The 20,408-nt window shown below is 42.5% G+C and overlaps 1 protein-coding gene across 1 annotated transcript in view; it reads right to left on the bottom strand.

Annotated features, from left to right (window-relative positions):
* Positions 1–14,567: 14,567 nt before the first annotated feature.
* The window catches only part of MBTPS1 (membrane bound transcription factor peptidase, site 1), a 42,948-nt gene continuing 37,107 nt past the window's right edge, over positions 14,568–20,408 (bottom strand). The window contains exons 20-23 of the mRNA XM_048816445.2: positions 18,762–18,893; positions 18,054–18,180; positions 17,161–17,291; positions 14,568–15,402 (exon numbers count right to left, since the gene is read on the bottom strand). Coding sequence (XP_048672402.2) covers positions 15,206–15,402; positions 17,161–17,291; positions 18,054–18,180; positions 18,762–18,893 — 587 coding nt within the window. The 3' untranslated portion in view covers positions 14,568–15,205. The remainder of the gene's footprint in view (positions 15,403–17,160; positions 17,292–18,053; positions 18,181–18,761; positions 18,894–20,408) is intronic.

The following is a 20,408-nucleotide window of genomic DNA, read 5'->3' as shown; positions in this document are numbered from 1 at the left end:
GTGTACTCTGGGCTTGGGCAGAGGCTTCTGGGGTGTCTAGGATCCTTCCCCTACGGCTCAGGGATTCTCTTCAGAAATATGGCGCCTTCTCTGACCTTGGCTAGTCTACAGGTAAACAGGATTCCCCTGCTAACCAAAGCCTTCCTCTCTCTCCTGCCCAAAGCTTTCTGTGTGGCTCGGTGAATCTTCCCCTGACCCACCCAGCTTCTGTGACTACTCAAGACTAGCATCAATACCTGGGATTCTTTGTTGCAGGTCTGCGGATTTTCTACTATCGCAGATACACTTTTAATCCTTTGGAAGAAGGCTAAACATACAATATCAAATTTCTCCAGTGTTTCTTAGGTTTCTCAGCTCCGGGTTACAGTTTTCATATTAAATCAGTGTTAATAACTAGATAAACAGACATAGCAGGCATATATAGAACAGAATTGTAGAATTTTGCAAATCAACGTTTAAAGGATTTCCCTTATCCGCTTTCATATTGAATCAACTTCCACAATAAACTCTTTTCTACAGTATGGAGAAAATGGATACATGAGCTAGATTCTACTCTTCCTGGCCCAGTCCAGTGGCTTCAATAGAGTCGCTCCAAATTCACACCAGTGAGACAGGAGAATCAGGCCCACTGTGCCCAGTCAAAAGTCCACAGAACCAAGGGCCAGATCTGACCTCAGTTACACTGGAGTAAAGCCAGAATCATTCCACTAAAGTCAATGGAAGTTGTCTAGATTTACACCTGGGTAACTGAGCAGAGAGTCTGATGCTCAGTGAGGCTAGTGGCTTCACTCAAACCCCTCTCAGATTAAACATCCCATCATGGTTGACATAGAATCCTGTTTTTTCTCCCCAGCAATGGGACAATCTAATTCTCTCAAAAGCTGCGTGGAACTTAGAAAATGTCCCCACCAAAGGAAAGTGTTGATTTGCCCAGCAGAGTTTGTTTGGTCTCTCGTGAGCACTAAGCTGGGCGCATGATCACCACTGCAGAGGAAGGGACTAACAAACGTACAGGAGTCGCCATAGTGGCTGGCACACTTATCTCTGAGTCAATGGGCTGGGAGTGCCAGGACAGAAGTTCCCTGCCAGGACAGAGGCTCATCTTGGAATTTCCATTTCTGCAACTCGCCCACAAATGGAAATGGGTTTGCGAAACCGCTAGTGGCAACGAGCAGAGAGAGGGTGTTTAAGTAGCTGTGGTTATCTCGAATTTGGGCTGCTTTAGGGGTTGCCATTTCTGGTAAATGACCCATTTGGACTCATTCCTCGGGCCCAGGGGGTCACGCCTGGAGGATCCATCAGGATTTCAGTAGTCGCCCACATGCAATGAGGAAGTTCAAATCTGCAGCTGCCAAGGAGAGTGCTTGTTGGCATTGCCAGCAGAGGCCAAGGATTGACTAGCCGTGAACAATCAGCTCTCCTCATATGCTGCAGGGGTGACCCCTTCTGCTCAGGGGGAGGCACGTTAGTGGGGCAATAGGGGCTGTTTGCACAGATGCTGTCCCGCTTTTATGTGCCTTAGGACTTCAGGCTCCATGGCTGCTAACCTAGAATCTTTCATGAGCACTAATGACCTAATCCTACATCCAGCTCCCAGTACCAGGGCTGAACCCTGGGGATATCCAGGCAGGTAATCCCGCACTCTCTCTGTGGCTGTTACTGCATCAGCCTGCATATTGTTGCTTGTACTCCCAACTCTGCAAGGGGCAGCGGCCAATGGACTCAAGCAGCGATGGATGCACCAGCTCCCCACCCCATTCTGTTCCTTAACACCCCCCTGACAGCATTTCCCTGGAGCGGGGCTCCACATCTGGAATATGCTCCCCATCAAGCCTCCACAGATCCTGCTCCCAAGGCATCAGAACAGTCCCTGTGCAAGCGCACAAATTAAAAGCTGGCAAAGCACATTCAGCCAGAACTGTAACTCACGCAATCAATTTAGAAAGGAAAGAAATCTGTTGTTAAATAGCTTTGCCTTCGCCATCTAAATCCAAATGTTGGGGCATGCACTGGGCTAACAGACTGTTCAAAGGAAAGGGTTAATCCCTATGCATCACAGTGGACACTTTGGTCTCCATGTTATTTTAGCTAGGGTGATGCCTGGATGCTGTCTTGATTCCTAGTTGCTTGTAACCAGGGTGTCCAAGGAAAGCACACCTTCGTGTTAATACCACATGTGAATGACTCCCTGGGACAGTCTGACAGTCCCTCATTCATTTTATATTTCCCAAATATGTGACCTTCTGATCTCGGTAAGAAGGATAAAGAGACTTTAATCAGCTGCTCTAAGGAATTATGGATGGCTAATTGTGCCTGTCACCTCAATTATATCTTTGCAGCCTATGGTGTTTGTAACTATTTAAAAGATCCTTTTCGGCCTTCATTAGCTGTACACAAAAGAATTCAGAAATAATTAACATGTATGATTTAGAAATTGGCCAGTGGGCTGTAAAATACCAGCCAGTGGGAAAGTCTTGCAATTCGGACCGGCGCTTTGATACGATTTCATTCTGGTCTCGAGGCTCTGGAAGGGTTTTGTAACCGTTCATTAGTGACACTATGAGAAAATACAGCTTCCCCATTAGCATGGTCTTGAGTAAAGAGGGAAGGCTTTCAGGAATCCCTGTAATTAAAGTGCACACAAATCAGAGTGACAGGAGGACCAGTCAATCACTCCAGATGTCAGAGAAGACCAGAGCCAGAAGGTGAGATGAAGGGTTGGGATGGCCAGAGTGCAGCCCACAAGACACGAGACAGGTTTCTTCAACATGGCTCCCAGCTGCTCTCTCTCAATATGGAGGGAGGTTCACAGAGGCAACAGGTTCCAGCATGAAACACTCCATCTTGCTCCCAGCAAGCTGGCTGCTCAAGACGGGACACTGCATGATGAGACAGGGCCCACCTCCACATCGTTAAGGAAGGCAGCTGCAGTCTGCTTCAGCACGTGCTGAGTGCCCTGCATTTTGTGGCACAGCCCTGCCTCATGCTCCTTAAATCTTGCACACCAGCATGGTTGTCCTGAACATGGCATGGTTTCCCTGGTATCTATATCCCCTGGCACCGGAGCAGCAGGGTTGAGTGGCTATAGGCAATTCCTCCTCTCCCGGCCCTCAGTGTTATGGACTCTGGGCTCTGTGCAGTGCACGCCGAAGACATATGCATGTTCAAGAATCAAAGCAGAAGAATGAAGAAGTTACATGAGAGGTGCCAGCTGTCAGTCCTGCCCACCTCATTCACCCCCTGCCCTTCCTAATAGCAAGTTCAGTTCCCCCTGCACAACTAGAGATGGGAGTTTTACATCACTGGAAAAGAGCGATGCCCAGGCTTTCCAAAGGGGGACAAGCAGCGCTGCTAGCCCTAGATGGTCCAGAGCTACCATGCTGATAACACACAGATACACCTGCCTGTGTTATCACATTCGGTTTATACAGGGAGGGGAGCAGCAGTCTCATACCAATGATCCCTTTCTCCAGGGCAATTCCTTCAGGCCCCAGCTGCCTTTCCGGTCTGATCCCCCTTCTCTAGTCAGCTGGTCCATCACCTGTCTCCCCAGCCCCCAAAGCCATCCATCCTGTCTAGAAGTCCTCCATTGCTGTGTCCATGCCCAGGGGCAGCTCTGCTCTGCTTGCCATTAGCATTATTTTAGGCACTCATCTCTGCCTTGCTTCCCTGGTGGTGGAGACACTATGTAAAGATGCAGGAAGGAAGCCCTGTGGGAATGCCTGTTCCCAGAAAGCTACAGAAATAAAAAACAGGCTCAGTGGCTTGGCTTAGACACAACTGGATTAGAAGATAGGGAGGGTATCGGAAAGGAAATGGGGAGCTGCACAAGAGGCAGGGCCAAGATCCACGGTCTTGGAGAAAATAAGGCTGACTGTGTAGATGATGGGATAGATGATGGGACAGGGAGCAGCTGTCACAAGGAGAATCGGGGCACAGATGAGGCAGGCTGCACCGCAGGTGAAGTACAGCAGAAGGACTGGGCCAAGGGGAAATTATGATAGCATCTAAAATGGCTCAGGGTTTATGCAAAGAAAGTTCGATTAATGTTTTCCTGTAAATAACTTTCACAGCAGCTTTGATCCACTGACAGCCACAGACACTGCTGTTTTCTCAAGGACACATGTAGAAAGCCCTGCACTCTGGCATGGTGTCTTTAGGTCCGTACTCAGCCATGCTTTGATTTCTTGATTCAGTGAACAGTTGCACCTTCTGGAGAGGCTGATAACGTCTTCAAAGCAAATACTGAGCAGGAATGCCAGAAAGGGGCAGTGACTGTAAGCCTGGGAGGCTGCCAGCAGTTGAAGTCACGTGACCTTATTTGCAAAAGGTTTGATCCACTGTAGTGTGGGCTGAGATCACCTGCCTGGTTCTCACATTCTGTGATCATCAAATAGCCTGGTTTGGAGGCAAAGATATTTTCACACAGTATTTATTCTTCTGGATTACGAGGTTATTAAATTTTGCAGACCACCGTGTATGATAGCTTTGAAAGCCAGTCTATATACCACCGATCAGGTTTGGGTTTCTTTGCTATACTGATTTCCTTCCCGCCCTGGCTTCTGTTTTTCCATCGGTTGCTTTGGAGTAACTCATGCTAAGGAGTAACAGTGGAAGGCTAGTATGCTGCCGCCTATCATGGTCTTTGAAAGCCAACACAGGTAGAAGATAGGTAGAGAGTAAATTGCAGTCTGCCCTTCTTAGGGATATCCATGACCTGCCAGATCAGATCAAACCACGGTCCTGTCTCCAAAACCAGCTAGTACCAGATACTTCAGAGGAAGTGTCAAGAAACTGCAGAAGGCAGTTGTTAAGTAGCCTGCATTGTCAGTTGCTGGATTTGCGTGTGCTCTCTCTCTGTATGCTGTACTCGCCCTGCAGACCTCGCTAGTACCGCCCAGAAAGACAGCAGATTTGGTTCAGTGGTGAAAGCGCTCAGCCAGGTTTATTGCCCTCAAGACACAGGACTGGTGCCCGGCCGACAGCACGGGGACACCAACACACAAGTGCCCAGTGGCAAGGATTCTGCTCAGTCAGCGGTGGGACTCCCCACTGCCCCCTTAGCCAGACAAAGACATCCCTTCTGTGACCCTTCTTTTATACACTGATACAAACAAACTACGTATTACCCTTCTGACGTGGTTAGTCTACACCCTGCACCTGTTGGTTTGAAAAACCTTATCTCTAGGAGGGGCCAGGGTGTCCCTGTACCATCTTCAAAGAGTGTGTTTATACCGTCACCTTGTATTGGGGTGCTCTTGTACTAGCCTTCTGGAGTGTGGTTAGTGGATACCTAGTGCCTAGTACTGCTGGGGGGTGCCTGTGTTTTAGCAACATCAGCCATATCCTTGCCAAGTTCTTTTGCTGACTTTGGTTTGGGTCTCAGGCCTGCACCAGGCCCAGTATTCCAGGCTCCCTCTCTCTCTACTGCAGCTTGACAACATGCAAAAGCCAGCTTCTAAATCCATGGTTTTCCCTAGATCCACCTTTAGCAAAGTCCCTGCTGCAGTAGAATCTGATGCGTGGATAGGACTCCAGTCTTGCCTGGGGCTTTTGGGCACTACTCCATCATGAACAACACAGCAAGGACTTGAAATCAGGATTTGTAAGCTCCAATTTCAGTTGTGCTATAGGCAAGTCACTTAACCTGCTCATTCCTCAGTTTACCCATTTGTGTAACCAGGGAGGCAGTGTGTTATATGGTGTATAGGGTACCAGACTGGGATTCAGGACATGTGGGTTCTATTCCTGGGTCTCCCTGTGTGACGTTGGGAAAGCCATGTAACCGCTCTGTGTCTCAGTTTCCACATCCGTAAAATGAGGCAAACAATGCTTACCACCTTCATTTGGAAGCACTTTGAGTCTATAGATGAGAAGTGCTAAGTGGACTGTGGGGTGTTTTTGTTTCTTGGACTAGATTGATCCACCCCTCCTGTCTTCCAACCTTCTTCAGAATCTACACTACCAGTGGCCACTACTGCCCCAGATAACACTCCTGAATGGGATGATGGATTATGTTCAATAAATACACTGTAAAAGCCACAAAACAAAACAAAGTCACATTTCCCTGGTAAAAGAAGCCATTGTGAAATGAAGAAAACTACCCACCCACGAGCAACACTGATAAGAGCCACCTCTGCGCTAAATAATAGCGCTCTAAAAGCCTTACTCAGAATACAGTGCAGGTCAAAGAATTAGTTCAGTTCACTCAGAAAAAAAAAAAAAAAAAAGAAGAGAAGAGAAGACCTGGCAGCAGTCACACAGGAATCCTGGTTCTGTTGCTATTCCATTGCGAAGGGCCTGTCTATACACACCTTTTGTGCTGCTTTAACCGTAGCAGTTTGAAACCAGTCTAGAGTGGTACCACACCCCCTAGTGTGGGTGCACTTATCCCCCTATAAAGGTGCTTATACCAATGTAGATTATTCCTGCAAATTGAGGGAATAAGCCATACCAGTATTATTGTGTCCACACTAGCTTCTGTACTGGTTTAACTATTTCAGTTTAAAAATAAAGTCTCAAACCTAACCAAAATAGTTACATCACTATAAAATGTGCCTGTAGACCAGGTCAGCATTATATATACTGTCCTTAATTTCCATGTCTTCATAGAATCAGAGGGTGAGAAAGGACTGCAAGGGTCATCTAGTCTAATCCCCAGTTAACTCCGTAACTGGCCAAGCAAATCAAGGTCTAACACTCAAACTTGTTGGTATTTCTCTGTCTGACTACAACGTGATAACTCTTGAATGACACATCCAATTAATTTCACAATTTCTGGGAATGTTCTTGGCATCAATGGGCACAAACCTATCGATTTTGGTGGGGAAAAAAATATAGGAATAGCAAAAGGGGGAAATGACGCCCTGGCATCTGGATAACCAGCAGCTTTAATCACCTCTAATGGTCTACAGCTTAAAGCAATGGTTGGTGGCAGCCATTAGCACCTTCCAGCAAAACACCCCACATTTTAGCTCTGCCCATGTCCCAGTTTAATTTAAAATGTTTACTCCCAGAGGAAAAAAGATATGAGAAATGTGGGGGAAGAAGTGGCATCCACAGAGCCCCTGGCATGGGGTGAAAATAAGGAACCCTGGCATGGGGAGAAAGGGAAACGGGGATGCACACAGAGCCTGTGGCATGGTAGAGAAGGGGGAAAAGGAGGCATGGGGGGGGAGACAGTTGAATGAGGGGAGAGAGTGGGAGACCCGGTATAGAAGGGGGAATTTGGAGGTCACGCAGATCCCCTGGCGTGGGAGAAAAAGGGAGGAGCATAACATGTGGGGGAGGAAAGATTGGAAGGCACACAGAACCCCTGGTATGAGTGAGGGAGTTGTGGGGTAGGGAGTCCTTGAAATAGAGGGGGAAGGACACAGTGGGCACACTGGGTTGGGGGGAGGAATGCTCCTGGTGTGTCCAACGAGTTTAGCTTACAAAACACAAAAGCAAGAAAGCATGCTACTGTCTAGTATTAAACACGGTTTAATGTTTTAACCTGAAGATTACTGCACTTCATTTACCTGACTTCTCCATACATAACAAGGAAAATCACTCCCCTAAAAGTTCTTGTAAGTTCTTAATAGACGTGATATCAATCAGAGACCAGGGGAGTAAGGTAATATCTCTTATTGGACCAACCTCTGTTGCTGAAAGAGAAGATTGAGCTACACAGAGCTCTTCAAGTCTGATATCAATGCCACTGAAACTTTGAAGTCGAGCTTGTGACCTTTTTATTAATGAAAACAGTTTTGTTGAAAAATGGTCTTCAATAAAAAAGTTCTGTGAAAAACTGTCAACACTGTAGAAAATTGTTGTAATTTCTTGGGGGGGGGGGGGGGGGAGAAGAAGGAAGGGGTGGGGGGCAGGGGGAGAAGAACAGCCTTCCCCTCCAATCCCACCCACTGTTATCTATCAACATTTTTCTTTAACCCAAATCGTAATTTTCAGGAAACAAAATGAATTGCTGATATCAAAAGCATGATGAAAATGGCTAACAAAAATCACAAATAAAATCCGTAAAACATTTCCAGCTCCTTGCACCAGCTTTTCAGATTCTAGCTGAAGATGTTTTAAGCATTTATATACTTTTTTTTCTTTTAATATCAAAGTATCATCACACAGTGTTATAGTATTTTGTCCTTCCAACAACAGACCTGGCATGACAATGAAGGTGCATAGCACCCGCTATTTCAGTGTCTGTGTGGGGGACTTCAGTCAAAATACTCAAAAATTGGCCCCTAAAGTCAGGCATAAATACTGATTGAGTCTATCATGGGGCAAGGCTTCTCCCCAGCTTGCAAACACTTGCTCCCAAGACCAGTCCCCTTTAAGAAGGTTTAGTCTCTTTTCACACAGGCAAGTAAAACAAACAAACTGTCTTTGAACTCACTCTTTGCTCTCAGGCTTCAGGGGCACCCCTCCCAGGGTCTCCAGTGCTTCTGCTTCCTGGCAGTTTCCCTCCAAGTTCTGGTCAGTTCTGGGAGCAGTAACCCCAGGGCTGCTTCCCTGAGCACCTTGCCCCTTGCTCCAGGGACCCACCGCAGGAGTTAGCTCTGCTCTGCCTTCCCTTCCCCACACCCAGCCTGTCCCAATCATGCCCTTCCACCTCCACATTGCCTGCCCTCTGACAGGCCTTTATAGGCCCAGGTGTAACCCAGTCCCCTTTAATTAGCTAGATTGGACTCATCTGCTCTGAGACAGGGGAGCTGGGGCCAGTTCTACTCACAGGAACCAGCTGCCAGCTTTCCACTGAACAGCTCTAAAACAGTCAGAGTGTAGTTGCACCCACTAGATTTCAAACAATATGTAATTTTTTAAATCAGGCTGTTTCCCTCCCTCCCCATTTATAGGCAAGTCTTTTTATTGTACAATTTTAGCTCGGCTACAGCAATAGAGATGGAGTTGGATCTTTTCTTCACAGCTCCCACAGGGAGCTTGGTGCCTCAGCAATTTATAACTGCATTGGGTTGAAATTTGGTATGTAAAGTGTCAGCCCAATTAGAAATTATTTTACAGAACATCTTTCCCATTGGTTAAGCTGTTTAACCTGGGCTCTAATGCTGGCTGAGCCAGTGACTCCCTGTGTAACCTTTGACAAGTCCCCTGACCCTTCTGTTCCTCAGTTAACCCAGCTGGAAAATTAGGTAAAAAGCAAGGTCTGGGATTGAGGGGAATTGGTGCCTCCGAGCCGAGATCTTTTGGGCAAATACATTACAAGATTTTGCCTTCTGAACATAGCACACCAATGACAAGTGGCTGACATGGTTTGAGAGTTACATTAAAATGTCTGGCCTTAAAAAGAGAACCTAGCTAAAACTAAAGCAACAAACTATACTGATGACTCTGGTTGTAACTTTAGTACCCACTATCCCAAAGGATATTTTGCCTTTAAAAGATATTGGATATACACAGTAGCAATTCATTATCCCGGGAGCTTGCATTCTTATGGGTCACTTGTCCATGTATAACCCAATATCCAACTGAAATGAGCAACAGAGATAAAAAGAATGTCTACTGAAATAGCTGTGGTCACACACTCCTGACTAAAGATTCAGCGCTTAGCTACATAGCATTGCCATCTGGACTACGAGATCATGATTTGTAAAGCGCTCTAACATGTTACACTCTAACTGCTCTGTATCTAGAGCATTGTTAACATAGTCCTATTTGAAATGGGATTACATCAACACAAACTAGGTCCCTTTCAGTTTGCACCAGCAGGGTCTACACGGGGTAGTTAGCATGTAACACAGTAGAGCACTCTACAAATCACAGCCCTGTAGTCTGGACTGCAGCACCGTGTAGACAAGACATCAGATGTCACAGTTGTGATGTGTTTGTTAGCAGGAGGTAACACATTACAGAAGTCACAACTCTCACCGTGAAAGACAGCATTTCCAGTCTTTGTGTGATTGCTCATTTTTACGAGGGAGCTTGTCAGATCATCTATTAAGATGTGAAATATTTCTTAAATGTAAATGGCAAAATTAAAATTGATCATTTCATGCGCAGCGTATCTATCCTCATCAGTCCAAGAGGGGACATTAAGCAGAGAAAAGTATAGCAGCTCATCTTTTAAAAAATACTTTTCCTGGCTTTGAAAGTCTCCTGGCACAGATGGGATCTCCAAAGGGCAAGTTGCTGTGACCTCACTGAAATAAAAAGTCTCATTGCAATACACAGTATCTGTGAGTTCACAGAACAAAGCACTCTCGGGACACCAGCAAGTGGCAAGAATTATTTCAGACAGGGCTGCTGGGGAAGCGGGGAGAAAGTATTTTTAAGAGGGTAGGTAAAATGCATTGCTGTGTTGAAAGCAAAGGCATTCAGCACTCAGATCTGTACTTCACTTGATTTTCACTAGTTTGCCTTTAAGATGGCACATACCTAGTTCATGGTTGGTAGTAATCTTACTTACCTCTAAGCCAGATCATGGGTTCAAGTCTCATCTCTGGAGACTTAGGCTCAGTCTGGATACAACACAAAAAAGCGTACGTAACACTAGGAAGCTGCTGCATGGTTGGAGCTAGTTTTTCCCCAACCTCTTGGTGCCACTCAGGTTTAAGATCCCATGACACTTACTGTAAGAGTAAAAGGAAAACCTTAGGTGTCCTAGCAAACATTCACACTCTCAAAACAAGTTCAAACGTCCAAGGCACTCTGAGAGCTATTGCTGAGCAGTGAACAGCTCTCACATTTACCTACCCAGAAACAGCACTACAGGTATGTGCAACTTGGCACACAGAAATGGTGTTTTTTTGCAACCACATTTAGACCTGTCTCTACTAGGCAGAATCTGTCTATACACAACCATGAAAGAGAACCAGGCAGTTAAAACAGCATTAAAAGAAAGCAGCCTTGGGCTGGAATCTCCCCTCACCAGCAGTTAGCTGACAAAGTTCAGCTTCCCTTTCGGGGATATGAGCAAAACCAAAGCAGAGTTTTTTCACTCCAGGTTATGAGTATTATTTCCTTCCAGTAATGCCGCCCCGCCCCCCCTTTAGTAGGTGCACTCTAAACACTGGCAGCAAAGTCCCTGCCCCCAAAACATCACAGATAAATAATAGGCAGGAAACAGACGGAGAGCAACAGACAGAGATAAGTTAGTAGCTCTTTATCTATATGTTAAATAATCAAGAAATGTAAACAAGACCCAAATTATTCCTCAACTGTGACACTGTTAGCCAACAACTTTCCCATAGGCATCACAGACAAGTTGCAGAAGGGGCACAAATGTGGAGAATGATTTTATAAAATTATAAATAGGTAAAAATCAGTCAGACTCACTGTGGAGATTAGGCAAGGAAAATGCAGCCTCCTCTCAGGCTGTATCCAGGTTGCCCCACCCCTCCTTCCTGCTGTTGCTGCATGCCAGCTGTACCCTATATTTTAATGAACCTCAGCTGCATCTACTTTCCAACCACTTAATCCTTGACAGTTTGATTCCATCCTCTGCAGATAAAAATGTCTTGTGGGTTTTGTCCCTGCCTGGGGAGTCTTCATCAGGATATTAAAGCTTTAATAGATTACCCTGTAATTAGGTAAACAATTTCTTCCCAGGTCTTCTGATTATCAAAGCATTTAAGCTGGGGCTTGCTCCCTAATGAGCATCTTTTCTTGTTTGAGCTCATGGTAAAACCAGAATGCTAATTTAATCCGTCACTAACATTTCTAGCATCAAGCAGAAGGAAGAGCTTAAGCTGAGGGCTCTTTTTTCAATAAGGGTTCAATAATAGCAAAAGTGATGACCAACAGAGTGCTGCATAATTTTTAAAGTTTACTTGCGTGCTTAAGCCCTCTGTACAAAAGGAACCAGGCTGTGAAATTAGACGCTTGGGCTCTGATCCTGCAAAAAGCGACTCGTGCTTAATTGGGCTCCATGGCCCTGCTCACATCCATGTGCTTAACTTTATGCACAAGCATTTGCTGGATCAGGACCTTTAAGACTTTATGCCCTTTGGGGTAGGGATTGCCTTTTCATTATGTACAAGTACGTACCACAACAGGGTCTCGCTCTCATATGGGGCCTCTAGGTGCCACTGCAGTAGAGATGATATATTAAATACAAAGATCATCTGTTATGACATCAATCTTATTTCGGAGTACCACAACTCATATAGTCTAGAGCAGGTCATTCTGAAGAAATTCTGAGATTTTGAAATTTGGGTTTGTCCTGAATCAAGACAAAAAGTGAAAATCTCAGCGTTTTTTGCAAAACAATTAATAAAATATTTCATGTTGACCTCATTGAAAAGTTTCCTTTCAATAAGGTCAAACATTTCAACTTTTAGATTATAGTAGAGTTTAATATAACATAAATCAAAATGATAAAGAGAAAATGAAATGCTTCGATAATTTTCTGTACAAACAGTCAACAAAATCAGTGTTTCTACAAAAATATTTCAATTTCATCAAATCAGCATTTCCCAATGCAAAACTGTTCCATCAGAAAATTTTCAAACAGCTGTTCTATAGGCCCCTCAGACCAATGACATTTTGTATGTATCTAGCACCTGTCTTCTACAGATCTCAAAGCATGTTATTTGTATTAGCATTCGTGCCTCGGGACCCCAGTCTGCGATCAGGACCCCATTGAGCTAGGCACTATACAAATGTGGAATAAGAGACAGTCCCTGCCCTGAAGAGCTTACAATCTAAATACAAACAAGAGTTAAGCCTCACAACAGCCCCACAGGGATAGATAATATTCCTATTTTACAGATAGATTAACAGAATCCCAGTGCCTTGTTTGCCCAGTGTCACACAACAAGTCATGCACAAGCAGGAAACAGAACCCAAGCTCTCAGTTTCCTGCTCCAACACTGGAGAACAATGGTTAAAATGCTTCACCAATCAATGCAAGGCCACTTGTCATAACCTTCTCTAAAACTCTGGGGTTTTATACTGGTGTAACTATTTTGGCTGGGGTGTGTGTGATTTTTTACCAATATAGTTATATCAGGACAATCACTAGTGAGGACCCAGTTTATACTGCTATAAAGGTGTCTTACAGTTTATTCCCCTTCTGTACAGGAATAGCTATGCTAGTACAAATCACCTAACCAGTATAACTTTGTCCACACTAGGGGGCATGGCTGTACCACTCTTTGTTTTAAAATCAATCAGTATTAAAATGCTTCCAAGTTTGGAGGCTGAGATCATAACAGCTAGGCAGAACAGCTGATTTCAGTGAGACCAGGGAGCTCAAGAAAGCACGCTGCCTCTTACGAGGAGGAAGAGGAGATCTGGGTATCCTGTATTAGTGAGGAGTCCAGGAGCAGTCTACAGCTGTGTTACACTTTGACCACGGATGCTGATATGCTGTTCGCTGACATTTCTTTTATTATCTGTACTACAGTAAGTAAAACTCAATTAAAAACTCTGCCCCACAGCCCCAAGGATGATCCCATACATCCTCTCTTAAACATGTCTTCTTATACCTCTTTTCTTACTGAGACAATAGAAAGGCCCATGTCCAACTCCAGTCTCAAAGCAGAAATCAGATTTAGCAAGTAGCCTCATATTGGGGAAAAATTATCATTAACTTGCACTCTAAGAAGATGATACTTCCTATATTTTTAGCCTAAATGACAACAAACATCTTAGATTAAACTAAACCTTTCAATGCTTCCCTTTAAAGCAGTCCTCGCCTTGTTGTCTGCTCATATTGGAAGGAGTTTCTTTGTATGGACATTGTCCAATCCGTTCTTTCTGTAAAGCTGTATTTTATTGCAGAGGCGGGAGCTTTGAACCTTTTCTCCAATAGGTAGGTATATTTGAACAACGGCAAGCGTGTTAATCAAGGGTATGTCATACAGCCAGGTGCACTGTGTGCCTGGGCCTTAATTTTAACTGGTACCAAAAACAGTAGACCACAAATTAGAAAGAACAAAACTTTCACATAGTCAAGGTTTTAGTTTAGCTATTTACCTCAGTTACCATATGGTTAGATCCTACGTACACTACAGATTTTTACCTGAGTTGTAACTCCTTCTTGAGACAGCATATTGTAGCAAAGTCTCCCGGTGTGGTTTTTTTGATTCAGGGCTCGTCTACATGAACATCTCTGGTTTGCACGAACAATCAGTTTGTGGCAAGGTGGGACGTGAATCTACTCCACCCTAGCCTGTGCACATTAACTGTCTATATGGACCTGCTGATACACATTAATAGCTCGTTAATGTGCCTTCATCTAGTCCCATTTCAAAGGGGACTAGACTATTAACACGCTGTTAATGCACATCGACAGAGTCCACACAGACAGTCCATGGCAGGCTAGTGCGGATTGGAGTCACACCCTAGTTTCCTGCATACTGACTGTTCATGCAGACAAACCCTGAGAATGGCTCTCTAACATTAAACTGAATTTTCAGAAGATAACGAACGTGTGAGGCTCTCAGGTTAAATACTGAAAAGCAGAAACCCCGGTTTTATGACACTGCTCACTAATATGCAAAATGGAAGGCTGAGAGGTTGGGGGGAAAAACATAAAATGGGCATCATAATTACTCTCTAGTTTGGCAGCCTGCTCTCCAGGCTGGCATGGAAAAGAACAATTACTGGGCACATTTTTTTCAGCTTCATATAGATAACATATTTATTGAAAATTTGCTCCACCAACAATGGTGAAATCATGACCAAAAAATTACAAAACATCATGGTAGTTGGCTTTATAAAAATAAACTAACGGATATGTCTCGTTGATTTGTACCAGTTTCCCTCCAATTTCAGTTTCTCTTACATCGTTAAAGGAGTACGATGTAATTTCTACTCTTCGTCACAATACAGTATTACAAAATTGCATTCCATCTGAAAAAAATGATTTTGCTTCCAAATAGCAGAGGTCCTTAAAGTGACTTTTCTCCCCCTCCCCCAAAATAAATATAGAAAATACCCTTTACAAACAAATTTTAGTTTGGTCAGTGGGGGGGGGGAGGGGAAAAAAAAAGGTCCTTTTCCCCCTCTTGTAGTGACTGAGCAGGCTTTTAAACAGTGTTCAAGTCTTTGGTGAGGTTAGCTCCTGAAAATCGTAGTTTTATGTATATACGATCAAAAGTCCCTTTGGTCAGAAGCCAAAGACTATGAGATGATGTCACATGTGAATCACTGGTTACGATCACCATATATGATGCATCTTCATCAGGAGCGACCACCTGTCCAGTAAAGCAGCCAATAAGAGAAGGACACCTTTGGCAAGCATGGTCTGTCAAACGGAAGGCGTCTTTGGTGGATGAACCTGTTGCATAAGTTGTGGTCGCTTGACTCTTGGTTTCCGTCTCTTTGGCCTGCTCTTAGCTTTGTTGATCTGCACCACAAAGAATGCAAGAACCACCATTGCACCAAGGAAAGCAAAGACAGGTATAGTCTGTCCCACATCCTGGTTATAGCGGCCAGGCATTATACCTGTCAGAGGAAGTGGTGGGGAAAGAGAACAATTAAGAACTGTATCTGTTTCAATACTTTTACAACAGCATTTACATTCTTTATCTACAGAACATTCCATACAGTAATTATTCTTAATTAAAGCAGAAACCAATTCACTCAGATTACATTTTTAAAAGGCAGATTAATAAACGCAGAGCAACTAGTGCAGAAGAGGAGGATCGAGAAATCTGCAAGAGAATATAAGAGATTTCATCCGGAGCTAGTTTTAACAAATGAAGACCTAGCTTGGATCTGTATATAAATTTTCCCCAGAGATAGCAATGTCTTGCCTCTTACCAAAACAAAAAGCAAGCTTAAAAAAAACAACCCACCTTAACCTTGAATTTACTATCCGATATAGATTTTAAATGGAAACTATTCATTAACTACAAATTCTGATGCAGTGAAAGGATTGGTTTTGCACTCAGCTCAAGCTGGTGTAGAGAGATGAACAGAAGGACAATTTTGGGCTGGGCTGTTTTCTTTTTATACCCTTAGTTCTAGAACCCTGGAACTGAAGACTGTGTGTGTACTCCACCAACAGCAAACTGCTTTGAAATGGGCTCTTTCAGGGCATATATCACATCACAGTGAAGGCAAATCCCATAAAGGAGAATACACAATATTCAAACTGAAGACTCTGCTAACTACTCTACAATTCCCCACCAGCACCTCTTTCCCAAACCACAATTCACGCAAACTATCTTGGAGTCAATTTTCAAGTCGGTGCACTCGGTTCTTTTTATCTTAATGGGAGCTGCTATCCACAAATTTTGAGTACAAAACAGACACCAAAATATGATTTAAAAGGCTCCCCTGTAGACTATCAACATCCAGCAGCTAGCACCCAGGCAAAATAATCTAGGCACTGCAAAGAGCACTTATCGTATAAAGTCTGATTTCTACTTCAGTACATTGTGGTCAATGGGTACTTCAGCAGAAAAAGGTCGAAGATAATCTATTTTTACTTATGTAAAAAGGGTCTTTGCTGGATTTGAGAGGCACCACTAGTTTGCAGTGGAGGTCCAGGACAGGGTGAATGCCAATGAACATGGTACAGTTAACATAATATGTTACAGAAAACTAGACTACTGTGAATTTTTACAGTATCAGATTCTGTATGTGTTTGCTTACGCTATACCAAATGTCTGCTGCTCTTTCAGTTCTATGGGTGAAGAGTTCTTCCTAGTAGTTGCATATTATGAAAATGCTTAAGATTAATTGCAGTACATACCATAGCGTGAAGGCACTGAATGACAGTTAAGAATACACTTACAAAACCTATTAAAGTGCATACAATTTCAAAAGTACCCCAAGCATATCCAGTTGCATTCAGATCACCTTATTTTATGGTAGGTAACATAAAGATCTATTATAATACTAGTTAAGTCTTAAAAATAGCACCTACTTGTTACATTTTCAGCGTCAATATTGAATTGTTTCTAGCCCTACACTGAAGGTAGTAAAACTCATGAACAGCAATTCCTACACAATCTGAAAGCCACAAAGTCATTACAAACAACTGTCAGTATACTTTGCCTCCAATTAACCATCTTTGTTAACATTCACTACAAGCTTATTCTGAACAAATCACAAACTTACAAAAGTTAGTTTTAATTTTCAACACAAACTTTTTATACTGTGGCAGTCACTGACATTTCTGAGCACTTTAAACATTTTTAAGAAATCATGTAAAATCTCTGCGTCTCTCTGCGCCCCAGGCAGATTGATATTTACCTCCTGGAATGTCCCATGCTCCACTTTCTCCCGGGGATAATGGTCTTACTTGGGGTCGGTTCTGTCGAAAGCTGGGTAAAGCCACTTTATCCAAATCAATTGACAATAATTTTTGATGTTTCCAAAGGTTGCTGGAAGAAATTAAAATATAAAAGCATTTACACATTGGTCCAAGAAGTCCAAAGAATTCTGCAGAAATGTTATACATTTAATTATATAACATTGCATAAAAATGTATAAAAAGAAATTATATAAAAAGATAATCTGAATCAATAATTAATTCACTAAATTGGATGCACAGATTACTTACTGTGCAATTAATTTTATTGGTTTCAAAGTTCACAAGATTACAAAATTCAAATCAAATGCTGTATATACAAAGTCTGTTAGGTATCTACTTATCTACAAATTTGTTTCTTGGGGTAACCTACCAAAAGTTACCCACAATGCTAGTGGACCATTAATAGATATATTGGTTTGTCTATCTCTAAACTACCAACAGATGACACACTGGAAAGTAGAGTTAATCAAAAAGTGATTTAGAAATATTTTTCTGAAAAAAACATGAATTTTCATTGCTGTTATTTGCAAGATCATATTAATTGTAGTTTGGGGGTACTCAGAAAACCACCATTTTATTTGTCGAAATGTCTGTAAAGTCCCAAACTTTCATAAATTATAGTATGACCGATGAGTTAGCCAAAAATGTGTATCAGGAGTGCAGTAACCATTATTTCCTATTTATTATTCACCTTTTGTTATTGTTGTATTTGAGAAGTTTCAGGCATTCACTCAGAAAGAGACAATACCATTTGATTTAAAGTGACTTTCTGATCAAATTCAAAACTGAAAATTTCTTATTAAAAACATTTAAAAGAATAAAATGTAATAACCTGGGTGCAGTTTCATTCAAAGGCTGTGGTTTTGCCCAGGACAAGTGAGGACAAGCTGGAAGAGAACGAGGTTTTGGGTCTCCCAAGTGAGCCTCAAGCACCTTTGAATACCGATGAAGATGGTTACCTGTAATTCCATTACACAGACAAAGAGAGTTACACAAATTTTATGTCCTCATAGTTTCTCAGGTGTAAGATTTTCAAATATCTGTATTATACCAAACAGCATTGTGATTAAGAAAGGGAGTTTCTTATATAAAATGCCTTACAGCTAAACCTCATTCTTATAAATAATTAAAAAGTATCTTATAAAACAGAATTGTGAATGTACAATCAGTTGCCAGGCAACTTTAAAATCTCTAGGTTTTGACAGTCAGCATATTAGATAAAACTGAGTGCTTTAAATACACACTGTATCTATCAATTGGTATTTGAACTTAGAAGAACAGTATATATTAGGAATATATGCAAGAGCTACTACTCCAAAATCTGTTTGCATACAGTGCTACAGATAACAAAAACTGTGTATTTAAAATTACTGCATTGTGATTTTAATAATTGCTGAAGTCTTTAAATATGTTCATACTCTGAAAATGCAGTGTTAAGAAAACAGGAACATTCGGGGAGCCACTCCTATTTCCTGCAGTACCACAGGATTAAGTTGGTACTAAATACTAGCAGGCTCTGCTAAGTAACCAACACTCTCACCTTCCATCCTCTCTGGAAGAGAGTATCCTGCTCCAGTTGGTGGTCGTTGTCTGTTTTCAGAATGACTGAGACTTGGTGGCATCACCCCGTAGGAAGTATACTGAAGAAGAGAATCTAGTAGCCAAAAGCAGTCTGTGTGGATTTAATGGCCCCCCCGGCCCCCCAAAATAACACACATTATGATACAGTTTGGACTTTAAAATAAATAAGTAAATAAATAAAGAAGAAATTTGTTAGTTAAAATTTCTAGGACTGAGTTTTAAATAGGATACCTAAAGCTTTAAAACCTGGTCAATTTCTCCTTTTCTTTTTGATTTACAAGTAGTACAAGCATTATGGTTGTTTCTCTTGGCATAGCTAAGAAAAAATATCCCTGTTTTCACATATGGGGTGGGTTTTAAAGTGTCGAAATTACAACAAACTGTTCAATTTTAAAGGAAAATATTTTCTTCTTTTCTGAACTAAACAAATGTTTAGCTTTTAATGCTGAGAGTAGGTTATTCAGCAACTGCGTCAAGCATGGGAACTTTGGTTTCGGCGAGACATAGAGCTTTTGATGCCTCAAGTGAGGTAGGTGCTCCCTAAAACAGCACGTTATCTGCATGTATATGGAAGTTATCAGTTTTACTGATGTGGAAATGTAGGAAGCACAAAGCTTAAAACTTTGCTTTCATCATTTAGAGTCAAGCTGCAGCTGTTCTTACATGGACAAAGTATATTTTTGGTGGGAGATGATTCTGAAGGGCAGAGGTTCTCAACCTGGTTGTATGCCCCACAGAGGTGTGCCAAACACTTATCAGGGATCCCAGCCACTCTGCTCTTCCCATACTGCTAAGTAGGATGGGGGTCCTGCCTAGACCCCAGCATCCCAGTTATATGCGAGGCGGCTCCCACAGTGATCCCAGTTTGGAAAAGGGGGTTGTGATATGGGAAAAGCTGGGAAATGCTGCAATAGCAAGTTTCTTTCTGAGTGTTCTTTACACTCTAGTACTGCTCATGAGCACTCGTTTCAAATGTTGCTAAAACTGTCCTGGTCTTGCTGTAGAGCTTGCTATTGCTAAAATTATGATCACAGGTCTCAAGCTCTCTGAAATTTTAGTTTGTAGAATAAGGACAAGTGAATCTTCTCATTCATTTTTAACATAGAGTCCCCACCCCGCCCCACCAAAATAACCTCAGAACTTCTTTGCTTGAAGAGCTGTTTGGTGGGAATGGAAGTTAATCTTCATAATCCTGATATCACTTAAACCCTCACCTTTGATTTTTAAAGAGGTCAGTCAACCACGTTTTAAGGATTTGTATTCATATATGTGAAGAATTTAACAGCTTACGGTCAATGATGTCTTAAGCAGGAGATAAAGCTCTTAATTCATAACTTAAAAGCCAATTTAATGGAATTATTTAAAGCTTTCCAGTCTGCTTGCTACACAGAGTTACACCAAATATAACAGCATCAGTGTTCAAAAGGCACAGCATTCTATTACTTATATCATTGTTAAAATATCTGTCCTTGCAGGAAAGGCTTTTAATAACCTTTAGTGAACCTGTAAAGCTCTGGTGTCACCACAGGGTATTAATGATAAATTCTGGGCACCATATTAACAGAAAGGTATCGAAAAAAATTGGAGGAAGTGATTTATAAGGAAA

This window comes from Caretta caretta, chromosome 12, assembly GCF_965140235.1.
Source record: "Caretta caretta isolate rCarCar2 chromosome 12, rCarCar1.hap1, whole genome shotgun sequence".
Lineage (NCBI taxonomy): Eukaryota > Metazoa > Chordata > Testudines > Cheloniidae > Caretta > Caretta caretta.
This window is presented reverse-complemented; position numbering and strand designations above follow the sequence as displayed.